The following is a 13,028-nucleotide window of genomic DNA, read 5'->3' as shown; positions in this document are numbered from 1 at the left end:
TCAGGTGTTTATTCAGGTATTTCAGGAAAGATTTAGTTTTGGTAAATACTAAAAATCATAGCAACAAATAAAGGAAAAACATGGCTGGTGACGTCGGCAGCATTCCTGAGCTGGACCAGAAGAAATATGATTCAGATGAACAAGTGAAGATCATCTGCCTGGGAGACAGTGCAGTGGGCAAATCAAAGTAAGTATTAAAGGTCAGAGTTAATGTGTGTGAGTGTTTTTTTTTGTTTTTTTTCAATAATTAAAACAAGTGTTCAGATTTTCCTTTCTCCCAAATCATTCAAACTGAATCAGTTTGGTTTTTGGACAAAGCAAGACATTTGACAACATCATTTCCAGGTTTGAGAAACATTGACCAAACAATTACTAAATTAATCGACGGCTTAATTGATTATGAAAATAATCGTGAGTTGAAATTCATGAACACAGAAATTATTCTAAAAATAAAGACAGTACATTTATTTATAGCCAAATACATTTACTTTCACAGTTTAATAATTTAACGGTTGAATTGCACTTGGTCCAAAAGACAATATACTATACACTGTATACTGCATATACTGTATTAGTGTGTGTGTGTGTGTGTGTGTGTGTGTGTGTGTGCTTAGCGTAAAATGTTTCTCTGTTTAACACGTTTGTTTGTTTTCTGTCCAAAAAGACATTTAATAAGACATTTATTTTGTCTTCAACTTACACCTAGGAGTGAACCAAAATGTTCAATCGTCTCACTTTATGTCTCACTTTCAACTGTCTCTTTCTCTAGGTTGATGGAGAGGTTTCTCATGGATGAATAGTATCCTTATAATTCACTGTATATTACATCTGCAACATTAAATACTGTAATGTTTAACTGTTTTGATAATTGGTGAATCATTTTCAGTGTGTTTTTAATGTGAGAATTCAATATATCACAACCTCAAGTATTTACCAATACAGAGATGAGTCTGATCGAGTCATTTTTAACACTCAATATCCCAAAACATGATTAAATGCTGTTGCTGGTTTTTATTTACATTTTTACAATTTGTGCATAGTGAAGCATGCGATATACATTGGATGTTTGGTCTTTGGTAATCACTGATTATATATGTGATTTCACATAAGCTTTCCTTGTCAAAGCTTATGATCACGCTGTTAAAGATGGGTTGTTTATGCCTCCATTTGCCCTGTCAAGTGCAGATCCTTAACTCTGGGCTCAGTCGTCCACAGCAGTTGTCCACATACGCTCTGACTCTCTATAAACACACGGCCACTGTGGGAAACAGGACGATAGCGGTCGGTATGTACATGTTTTTCAACATTTGTTCACATTTGTTTCACCCAAATGTAATTTGAACAAATCTTTATGCAAGCCCAGGTTTTTTTTTTATGTTTTCAGGTATTTATTTATTTTCTGACATATTTTAAGATCTCTACTTTTGGTCTGATGACATGTGTAAAATACACTTCCTGTCTTTTTTTTTTTTTTTACTAATTATCATCATTTTGTTTGACACAGGTGTACAGGGGTGTTATTCAAATGATAAAACATATACAGAAAACGATTAATTGTGTTTTCTATAATCAGGAGTGGTGTTGATATAATACTTTAATTAAATTAGGTTTAGTAAAAGTAATTTTGTTACCCATCCAAAATAAATCTTCTCATCATGCAATAGAAAATAATGCATATTTTGTGTTGTACAATTGTGTTTGAAAAAGTGACATTCAAGCGGTTGTTTTAAATTTTGGCTTTTGATCCACAGATTTCTGGGACACTGCAGGTCAGGAGCGCTTTCAGAGCATGCACCCGTCATACTACCACAAAGCACACGCCTGCATCATGGTGAGACAAATACACATTCAACTGCATTCTCTCCCTTCCTGTCAGAAAATAACAACTCAGAAAATTCAATTTTTTAACAAAGACATAAGTCGAGAGCAAAGTAAACACAGATATTTTAACATATTAAATATCATTAACTAGTTTTTACTCGTGTAGCAGGTTGATTTATTTCTTTTAACTTATGTATGATGAAGAGTCATGGGTGGAAATATCTGCTATCTGATAAACATATGAATATGTGAATTATGGTATTATTGTGATTAATGTAAAGATATGTTTTAAAGTAAATGTATGGATGAAGAGGCAACAGATTTCACTGATGTTGCACAAAAAATCCAAGATGTTAACAAAAAAGTCAAAATAATAACAACTATGTAGTAATGTGACAAAAACATGTCACTAAGTTCACTTTTTGTGAATATTTTAAAGTGAAAATAATCTTAAACAATGTAAATCTATAAATCATGAGACACTTGAAAGAAGCAGGTTCACGTGCAAGAGTTAGAGGTAAACATGAACACCTTGATTTAGAAATCAAGAATTCAATGGAAGACTAAATCACCAGGAGTGTATGTTAGACAAGTTATGTCCCCATCAACAAATATCTCGGTAATAGAAATTCAATCAAATGAACTATAATGTGAAATGAGTGTCTTTTTTATTGCATTATTGCCTGGTGTCCCAACTTTGATGGTGAGGAAATGCTCCCAAAAACCAGTGACAGGTTTTTATTGTTGGGGACGATCACTGTCCACTGGTGTATTGCTTTCATAAAAACGTTAGTGCCTCGGACATTGTTAGCTTGATAACAACACTCTACATCAGAGTCTCAAACAGGCTTTTAGCTAGGATTTTTTAGAGGGTTGCCCTCCGGAACGCTCTCAGATGATGGTGCACGCGTCACCGGCTCATTCTCTCGAGTGGCTGTGCGTGTCCAAGTGTGTTTGTGTGTGCAGTGCGAACGAGGTTGCGCTTAAAGGGACACTGCGTAGTATTTATGGGTTTATATGACCCAAAATCCACTTTTGTATACATATTATGTGCTCCTGCATTGTCTAGTCGCTGTATAATATTTTTTGCCGCGGGCCGCTGTTGCATTGCCACGACGCCATGTTTCTACGGGAGCCTGTATAGACAAACCCGAGAGAACAAAACGAGCGCCAAGACGAGGCTGATAGCTGATCTTTTTACGCGTTTAGAATGAAGGACAAATGGGGGAAAAATAGGGCCCTAAAAGTAGGGCGTCTAATTTCTTATTATTTTCAGCCAGCAGGACGCCCGGACGCCCTGCTGGCTGAAAGCCTGGTCTCAAACTACACTTATTTTATATATCATAATGAAAACTGGCCCAAACTGACCAACATGGAACAATGTCTTTGTAAATGACTACTACTACTCATACATTAGCTTTATATTATTAACTTTAATTACAGTATATAAGTTTTACTTTGAAATGGTGTGCAACATCATGATGGATTATCAATATATCATTTTAATTTCTAATGATATATTATTAACAGTTCATTTTTCTTCCACTTCACTGTCCCCCTTCTCACCAGACTAGACGTTCACTGACCTCCAGCTTAGTTTGAGTTTGAGGCCCCTGCTCTACATGGTATTCTGCACACACTAACAGTGTTGCATCATCATCAACAGTTCTATGTGTACGGCTGGTTTACTGTGAAACAAATACGACAGTGTTATCACAGCACAATGGATGCTGCAAGTTTCCAAGTTAAATATCCAAGGCCGGGGGCGTTACTGAAGGAACTACAAGTGGAATACAGTAAATGTCGTTAGTTAGGTAGTCGTGTGAGATTACCTCAGCTAACCACACTCTACTCCTCTGTATTCTTACTTCCTGTCCAGGTTTTTGATGTTCAAAGGAAGATCACATATAAGAATCTGGCAAACTGGTACAAGGAGCTGAGAGAGTACAGACCAGAGATACCATGCTGTGTGGTCGCCAACAAAATAGATGGTAAAAAAAAAAAAAAAGATTAAATGATGAAGTGATGGACGAGTCCACATATAAACCTGGTTGGTGCGCATCGTTTATTCCGTTTTTTTCTTTTGTTTTTGTTGCAGCTGATTTGAAGGTGACACAGAGAAGCTTTAACTTTGGAAAGAAGCAAGGACTCCCGTTCTATTTTGTATCAGCGGCTGACGGGACCAATGTAGTAAAGGTTTGATTTTCAACGCTTTGAGACAACATTTTTACAACATTCTCTGCCTTTTAGCGACCAAATGACCTGTAATCATTAGTGTATGTTTGAAACTATTCATAATATATTTAATATATCTTTTTCATGCTTGCATTACATCATTGCAGCAGATATTTGGTATCATGTCATAAATGCTCCATCTTGTTTTAAATCTACAAGTCACAAGTGAATATATATATATACAGTATATATATATATGTATACATTGCTAAACACACCTGTGGCATGGGCTACCTAATTCAGCAGTTTTTTTTATTATTTTGTGGTTTTAACTCTAACTCACCTAAGCCTCAAATTGTCCATCTGGACTTTTTTCTTCTTTATTCTAACCGTAAAAGGGAGAGAAAATGTCCTGTGGGTAAGTGCTTTTGCCCATTTTTTGTTATTTACAATTTACTGCTTGTTAAAATAGTGTATTAACAATTTAACATGAAGAAAAACAAATGGTTTTATTCAGAAAAAAAAAGACTCTATGTACACAAACACACACACAAACGCACACACCAAATTTAAAATAACATTAAATGTTATTTTAAATTTGGTGTGTGCGTCAAATTTTGTTTGAGTCTTTAGTTGCATTCACACCAGCTCTTCTAAATAGAATCCTGGCTCGTTTGCTCTGAGAGTCCAGCCGATTAGGTATGAATACGACTTTGGTCTCAATATCCAAAAAACGCCAAACAATGGAAACTATGTACAGGCGTTTTTCGAACTCTCTCATCACCGTAATAACCACATATTGGCTTTGACGTGCAACTTCTCCACCTGTAGGAACTTTTCTGATGGCACAAACTGTCGCGTAATTGCAGTAACCAACGCTCGGTGTTAAAGGGTATCGGCTACACCAGTTTTTGTTTTTTTTAAAGCTCACATAGAGTGGTCCTGTTTATATGTTAGTTATGGAGGTCTACTTACATACATTAACTTGTTTTTATGGTCAAAAACCTCCTAGTTGCTGTAAATAAGCCGATAGAAATCTGTCTTTTCTGACGCTCTCCTGAGTCACGATATTTCAGACATAAATCTCACCCCCAGATGACAGAGTGTGTTGTGATTGGCCAGTACCCGGAAGTGACATATACAGCACACCCGCTCTCAGAAGTGCAGCTCCCCCCTCTGGAAACGGTGGATGCACAGCTACTCATTATCAAAACATTGTTTTAACAATGTTTAAAAATAGCTCCACAATGGATGTTATTCTTCTTCTGCGGTTCAATGTACGCAACCGGATGTACCCGGACTAGTGTCCGGAGCGGGAGGATCTGCTGTTCCGGAGAACCGTTGTTTACGTAACCGGACCGGGTTTTTTCAGAGATCTCGCTGAGCCCGAGATTACAATAAAACACAGCGTTCTCAGCAGTGGCTGAACTGTTTGTTTTGAACCTTCAGGGCTTCTTTAACAAGGTAATGACACAGATACACACTAAAAAACAGTGTTAATTGGAACTTCCGGTCTAGGTCCGCTTTAATAACTGAAGAAGACCAAAAAAGAGGCCTGTGACAGATTGTGTCTCGTCAGTCGTACCACACTTTATGGTGTGTAATTTCTTCTCCGTGCTCCTCTATGAGTCTGCCTCACATTCGTTCATTCGTTATGAAGTTGGTGTCGTGTGATAGTTGGTGGCTTTCTGTCCCTGCAGATGTTCAGAGAGATGATCAAAAGAGCCGTGGACTACAAACAAAACCCCAGTGACTTCATGGATGAAGTCCTGCAAGAGCTGGAGGTGAACATGAACACAGTATTTACAGTTACAACAGCAAAGAATGATGTGATGTATTCTGTAAAAGAACTATGTTGTTTTCCTCATGATTTAGAAATCAAGAAGTCAATGGAAGAAAAAAGACAAATCCTGTATGAACCAAAAACATACAATAATAATAGGAATGTAAATGGTTAATGAAGCTTAGGCTGTAAAGAGAGACGTACATCATCAATGTCCTGAGAGATGCTGAGATCATGTGACCTATGTGGACTTATTTTAGGAAAAAAGAAGAAAAGACTATTGCACTGATGTTGATATTGGCCAATATTTACAGTGGTGGGATCAGTATCTGACATTAGAAGTCGTAATAACTTGTTGAGTCAACGAAAAGCTCACACTCATCCTTGTTTGTTGCTGAAGTGTGTTTCCTAAATGTAATACTCTCCTCTTCTAGAATTTTGACCTGGAGAAGAAGGAAGATAATTCAGACGATGATGGACTGACAGCAGAGAGTCCAGATGCCGTCTGACACATTTTTACACCACCTCCAAACCCTCATCATCTCATGGATTATTTAACTTTCTCTGGAGTTCAGGCTGCAAATAGAAATATGCTTTTAGTCAAAATGTCAGATCTGAGTTTCTGTGATGGGACATCGACCACCAGTATGCTGTCGTTAGTTATGGAACTCTGGTGATCACATTGAACTGGGATTGGATTGGAACGCGGCAGCATTTCCATCAGGGATTTAAGTCACTACTACAGAAGAGGATTAGGGTCACATTTGAAAATGTGTTTGGAAACAAGATAAAAACAAACAAAAAAATGACAGAATTCTGAGATTAAAGTCAGAATGTAGGGTCACATGTGGCCCTAATTCTCTTAGAAATGAGGGAGTTTTATTTAGCTGCTATTTGATGAATGTCACTGGTTTCTTGTTAAATTACAGTAGAAAATCCCAAAGTGAAGTATATTGTTTGCTTAAGTGAGAAAAGCATTTATCGTTCTCATATAATGTGAATGTGAAAATGAACTCTTAGATCAATGTGAACGTGTGAACTGTATAAGCTGCTACTGTTGTTATTTAGTGTTGTGTTTTAACGCCAGCAGGGGGAGCCATATCCGTTTATGCTGCGTACATTTGTAGGAACAAAGATCAGATGCAGTTCATGTTTTAATTATAAATTTATTACATAATATAACAAACATAGATCTCTGTGGTGGAGATATCCTGGGCAACAGCTCAGATCTTGCCTTGACCTTCACTCTCGGCCTTTCTCGGCTCCCGCGACGCTTCACTGCAGGTCGTGTTTTATTTACTTTTTGTTTGAACTCTGTTTGGGGCTATTATTGTGTATTCAAGTGAAGTGAATAGATCATGCTATACTGAATAAATCCAGATTACCCTGATGGTCTGATGCCGAGAAGGGGAAGTTCCCGTGCGTGAGACAAGGCTGAGGTGTTGCACTGATACGTCCACCAGTTCTAAACTTCACAGTGCAAACAAGGAGAAAACCAACAATGAAAGAAAAAGCCCCTTTCATGATAAGTTCACTGGCTCCGATTGGGTGATCGGACACCAGTTGTTGTTTTTTTTTCCTAAAAAGGTTATACTGCCCACCCCCCCCCACTACACTACTTAAGATTGTGCTTTGTTGATTAGAAAATAAGACAAAGATAATAATTCATATTTGACCTAATGATGTGTAAGTTCTGTTACACGTTGCTCGTTTTGCATCTGTATGGTTTATGGTTGTATTTTTATTTTATTTTCTGGTAAACTTACACAACAGTTGTCGAACCAGAGCAGCCTGTGTGAGTCCAGACTCAACATATTGTCTGTGTTTGTCGGGGAAAAAGTAAGTGGAGCTGTTGTTGAATGACCGTCATCACAGTAAAAACCAAGCAGTTTGTGAAACGTTGTCTCAGAATTGAAATAGAAATGATGTTGATGCAAAGCTCACAGATAAATACACACACACGCGTGTATGTATATACATATAGCCTTGTTCTTCACAAAAATAACTGACTATTTCCATACTGAAGGAACAAATGTCTGTAGTTCTCAAGATTTCCAGGAGATGGCACCATATTATTAAGTCTTAACAGCTCAAGAATGCTGTAACTAAGATAGTCCTAAAGCAAAAGACAAATATACAGTTAAAAGTTATTTTTTGGCACATTTTGCCCTCCGTGTTGTTTGTTCCTCACCCACCCAAAATACTCAGACAATGAATGTCTGAAAAAGGAAAAAGGAGTGCTGCCACACAGAGTGGAGGCTGACGGAGCGCAAACATCGTCTGGGAACAGGTGTAGAAAACAATCGCACTCTCACACTCACAAGGTGAGTTATAAAACATGAATGCGTTCACTCAGTGTAGGGCTGGGCAATAATCCAATATAAGCACACATTGTATTTAAAGGTACAGTATGAACATTTATTTGGGGAGTTGCATGTTGCAGCTGATGTAGCCTTCAGTTAGCATCAAAACTCAAAAGACGTTCAGTTTGTCCATTGTGGGCTACTGTAAAAACATGGTGGTCCAAAATGGTGGCCTCCATGAAGGCTTTCTAGGCTCGATGACCACTCTAAGCTGCTTCACAGAACAGTTTTCACCCTTTCACACCCGGATACAGTGCATCGATCACACGTTTCACAGGAGAGAATATGCTGCGGGTTCAGTGTCTTGCACAAGGGAACATCGGCATGTGGATTAGTGGAGCTGGGCATCTAACCCACAGCCTTCTAGGTAAACGACAACATGCTCTTCCACTGAGCTACCATCGCACGAGTGTGTAAAAGTTATTAAATCATGCTCATTTAACAGAAATAGAAGACCATTATACTTATTATGTATATATATATGTAAATAAATGTATATATATATATATATATATATACATGTATAAATGTATATATATATATATATATATATACATTTATTTACTTATAATAATATATACTTGACATATAGTCAGGTCAGCTCATGGAGGCAGTGATTTTTGACCAACATCTTTTTACAGAAGCCTGCAAGGGACAAACGAAGCATATTTTGAGTTTTTTTCCGCATGTGAGGTGCAGAATTCACTTCCTCTTAATATCCGTTATTTTATCGCAAAAAAATGGTTGCTATCGTCTGATTAGAAACTTTTCGTTGTGATAATGAGTATAACCCAGCCCTAACTCAGTACCATGGTGTCATTTTTCTTCATTTGTCTCAGGTCAGTCAGTCCATGTTATTGAGAGAGAATGTCACTCAGTGCAAAACTATATTATATTCGGTGTGCATTTCTCTGTATGTGTGTGTGTGTTTGTGTGACACAGCCACTGCAGGAGGACTCTCATGATCATATTACAGTAAGGCTATAGTGGACTAACTTATCGACCATAGTCGTATTTGCAGTCTCTACAACAACCCCCACCTGAAATGGAGACAAACAGTTGTAAATGCACACTGAAGAGGAACAACCACACGGAGAGATTCGGGGGAATTCCAGATGCACACATGCGCTTGAACGATGGGTGGCTGTTATGTTGTTAGCACCTTGTCACCTTGTTTTGTGCAAATCATCCCCTAGTTCATAGTTCAGAGTTCAAAAGTTCAAGAGTTCATAGAAAGAATAAAATCTGCTCACCTTTTCCACAGGTGGTTAACTATGCATATATGCCAAACATTCATATATAGATCTATATACTTTTTGTTTTTCAAAAAATTTATATGAAATCTATCATATGTACATTGCTTGTGATTAAAAAAAAAAAGAAGAAAAAAAAAAAAAGGAAATATTCAGAGTTTGTTAATTTTTACAAGTACGTTTAGAATGGACAGGATATTCTTTTTTTTCTGTCACTCTAAAATTCAAATGAGTGAAAATTCTAAACATCATGTTCCACACGCTACAAAATCTACCCACAGTATCTGAGGGTACAAATCAACAATGAAAAAAACCTTAACACAAAAAGTCCAAATGAGTTCGAGGACATAAATAACACTGGAGTCAGAAGGAAACATGATTAGTGAGGTCACAGTGAGGCAGTGAGTGCTAGTCCTACAACCCAGATACGTTATATTCAACACCTGCTTTTACAAGTTCTTCGCCAAAAAAAAAGAAAAGAAAAGGACGTACACAACTTATCGCTGAGTTGTGGTTTCGTTTTTTCAGGTAAAGATTACCAGAGAAAAGCTATGGATTGAATGTTTTTTTTCTTGTTTCTCACTGCCAGCAGAAGCTACTCATGAGTAGAACTGTAGATATACTGTCTTTTTTACTTTAAAGTTGTATTGTTAAAGGAACATTTTTACAACCTGGGTGTCAGTTGTAAGAATTCTGGCTGCCACTGTTACAATGATAATATTTTACTCACTAAATGGCAGAAGCAGTGATGTTACAAGACACTGCCAGGTCGTAACATATTGAGTTTTCTTGTAAGACCTATAATAGAGGTTTCCCATCCCCACAGCCTGATAAGCTACAGACACATTTCGCACGTTTCTCTCACATTTTCCTTGTATGAAATTAAAGCTACATTGCGTAACTTTTGGTGTTGATATTCTTATTCTGCCTCTGTTTGGTCTTTGTGAACAGAAATGATGTCACATTATTTGTTTGCTGCCTCCTTCATCTGAAAACAGACTCCCTCAATAATATCAGAGCTGAATGAGGGAGCGTCCGAGTGTGTACAGCAGCAGAGCAGGGGGGGCGGCCGGGGACAAGAAATGTGAGTTTACGTGCATGTTACAAGTCCAATATTAGTCAGACTAAGGGTGAATTCCAATTCCTTCTCAAAAATGCGCGCTCCCTCTAGTGCAAGTGCTGTCCCGATTCTCAGAAAAATTAAGTTGAGGGTCAAGTTTAAGGGCTGTATCGCCCTCAATATTGAGATTTTCCGAGACCACCCTTGGGAGCAAGGGCTACCCAGAATGCATTGCGTGTTTTGACATAACAAAGATGGCACCGAAAGCAGCGAAACGAGTATGCTACAAATGTAGTAAGAATTTTCTTTGTTAATAGAGATATAAAAATGATGAAAACCACTGTATTATCTTAGTTTAGGCCCATATTATGGATTACTGACGTCATTGTTGCGTAACATTTATTTTTATTTTACGATCTTTTGTCAATAGTCCGCCGGTGCGGACAAGCGATCGTTTGCTATGGTTTACTTTTCAATAAGTCGTGGTGTGTGGTAACTGTCAGCTGAATATGTCCGTGGTTGTGGTATTTGTATGAGTATCATCTTATAACTAACTGACAACCTTATAACTTGACTGACAAACGGATCGTAATAAATAATCCTGACGTAAATGTGTTCTTCTTCTTCTTTTTTGGAGTTGACAGACTGGACGCAGCTTTCGCGTTATTCTGCCCCCTACAGTCTGAAGACGTATCTGCATTTAAGGGGTGTATCATTTCTAAGTGACAAAATAACCCTCAACACTTGGTTTTGAGGGCCAGTTAAGATTAAGGGTTGAGCTTGAGGGTTAAGATAGGAATTGGAATTGGCCCTATGACAATAATTCCTATAAACATTAGTCTGACTAAATTTGAGCTAGTCTTAGTCAAACTAACATACCTGCATAATGTGATTCAAAGTGCGATTACACTGAGTCGGACTCTAGTCAGACTTGCTGTTCTGTGCATGCACCAAATGTCCTCCCTGGAAATCATAGGGCAGCGGCGTCTTTCTAAGGACAACACAGCTACTACAAGAGCCATGCTCGTTCTTATCTGTATCACAATTAACACAGGTACAACAGGTTTGAAACATAAAGAACCAAAGCATCATCATCTCACTGTCCACTCTGTGTTTTTCTGTCATGTAAAGATCAACAGGAAACTGATTCAATACACACTAGCTTATAGAGAGACACAGGAGTCAGGCGTACACGACCAATAAATGGATTTTCTCTTCTGCACTCAGACTCTAAAAGTTGTCCAATTGCCCAGTTGTCAGACTATGGCCCTTAGCTCGATTAAACTGAGCATGTAAATGTATTTATTTATCCTGTGAAACTGCTGAACAACAGCTTTTTTGGAAACTTTTCATGGGCCCTTTGTGTTTGCATTAAGTTTCACAGTGTGGGAATGTCACCAGGTGACATGAGCTCTAAAAACACTGCTATACTGACAAACAGAGACAATCATATGATAGAGTTAATCAGCAGTGGCAATGACATTTGGTTATATTTCAACGTTACGCATTACAGTTTCAAAGCTTAATTTAGCCACGTCTGGAGCTTGATTGTGGATTTCCTTCTGCTGATCAAACAACCATCTTTCACTATAACAGACACCCTCAGGAATTGCAGGGATGGAAATTCTAACTAGCCCTCTTAACATTTTATCAGACTGCGGTGGTGTTAAAATGTCCTTACAGGTAAGAAACTAAAATGCATGTATTTAAAGGGCCAGCAGCCTCTTCAGGCAAGTGCCCCAAACTTCCATCCCTGAGTGATTTAGAGGCGTGAGATGAAGAGCCCCATTCTTTTCCGACGAGCTGTCTCATTATTCACTGTGTGGATAGATCAGAGAGGTTGCTGAGGTCTGTAACTGCGGCAGTAGGGATGGGTGTCATCTGGGGTCTCAGCCTCACATTATGGGATGCCCTTTAGTATGAAGGAAGACTGTAAGAAAAATAAAAAGCAAACAACAAACTCTCGCTTCAAGACCATGATGCAACTTGTCATGCTACGATTCGAGAAAGGGTGACCATAAGGAAAAATTGTACACCTATGACAAAAATGTAATTTCCATATCTATATACTTTTTTTTCTTTCAAATATATATATTTATATATATGTATATAATTGGTAGAAATTAGTAAACTATTGTGGAATAAATTGAAAGATCTTGCTCTGCCTTCTATACTAAAAAACAAAAAACAGGCGAAGATTAATTTATTACATATCCTCTTTGCAACATTGTCTTTTCTTCTGAAAGCTATATTTAGATACATTTATATATTATATTATATAATACCTATATATAATATTCCCTTTGGAAAACCAAACAAAAAAAAGTTTTTGATTAAGAAAAAAGCCACGAGTGTTGGTTAAACATTCTCCAAATATAATAGATAGCACAGTCTGGGGTTTTCTCCTGTGGTTTACTGTGGAGCTCCACCTTAAGTCTTCGGTTTAAAAACAACAGCAGGAACACAGAAGACGTGTCTCTTTAGAGCCGAGTCAGCACCATCCCCTCGGTCCTGTGTTCATCACTGTTGATCTCTGTATAAATAATAGGAAAGGCAACTGAGCTTTCTGTTTG

At 37.7% G+C, this 13,028-nt stretch overlaps 1 protein-coding gene across 1 annotated transcript; it reads left to right on the top strand.

Moving 5' to 3' along the window:
• Positions 1-80: 80 nt before the first annotated feature.
• On the top strand, positions 81-6,288 carry rabl2 (RAB, member of RAS oncogene family-like 2; the record flags this gene model as incomplete). Its single annotated transcript, XM_083894263.1, has 8 exons — positions 81-187; positions 770-799; positions 1,206-1,285; positions 1,752-1,831; positions 3,701-3,812; positions 3,920-4,017; positions 5,697-5,780; positions 6,214-6,288. The coding sequence occupies 8 exons, from the start codon at positions 81-83 to the stop codon at positions 6,286-6,288; spliced, it is 666 nt and encodes a 221-aa protein (XP_083750389.1).
• Between the last annotated feature and the right edge of the window lie 6,740 nt (positions 6,289-13,028).

Source organism: Microchirus variegatus (assembly GCF_963457635.1).
Source record: "Microchirus variegatus genome assembly, chromosome: 8".
Lineage (NCBI taxonomy): Eukaryota > Metazoa > Chordata > Actinopteri > Pleuronectiformes > Soleidae > Microchirus > Microchirus variegatus.
This window is presented reverse-complemented; position numbering and strand designations above follow the sequence as displayed.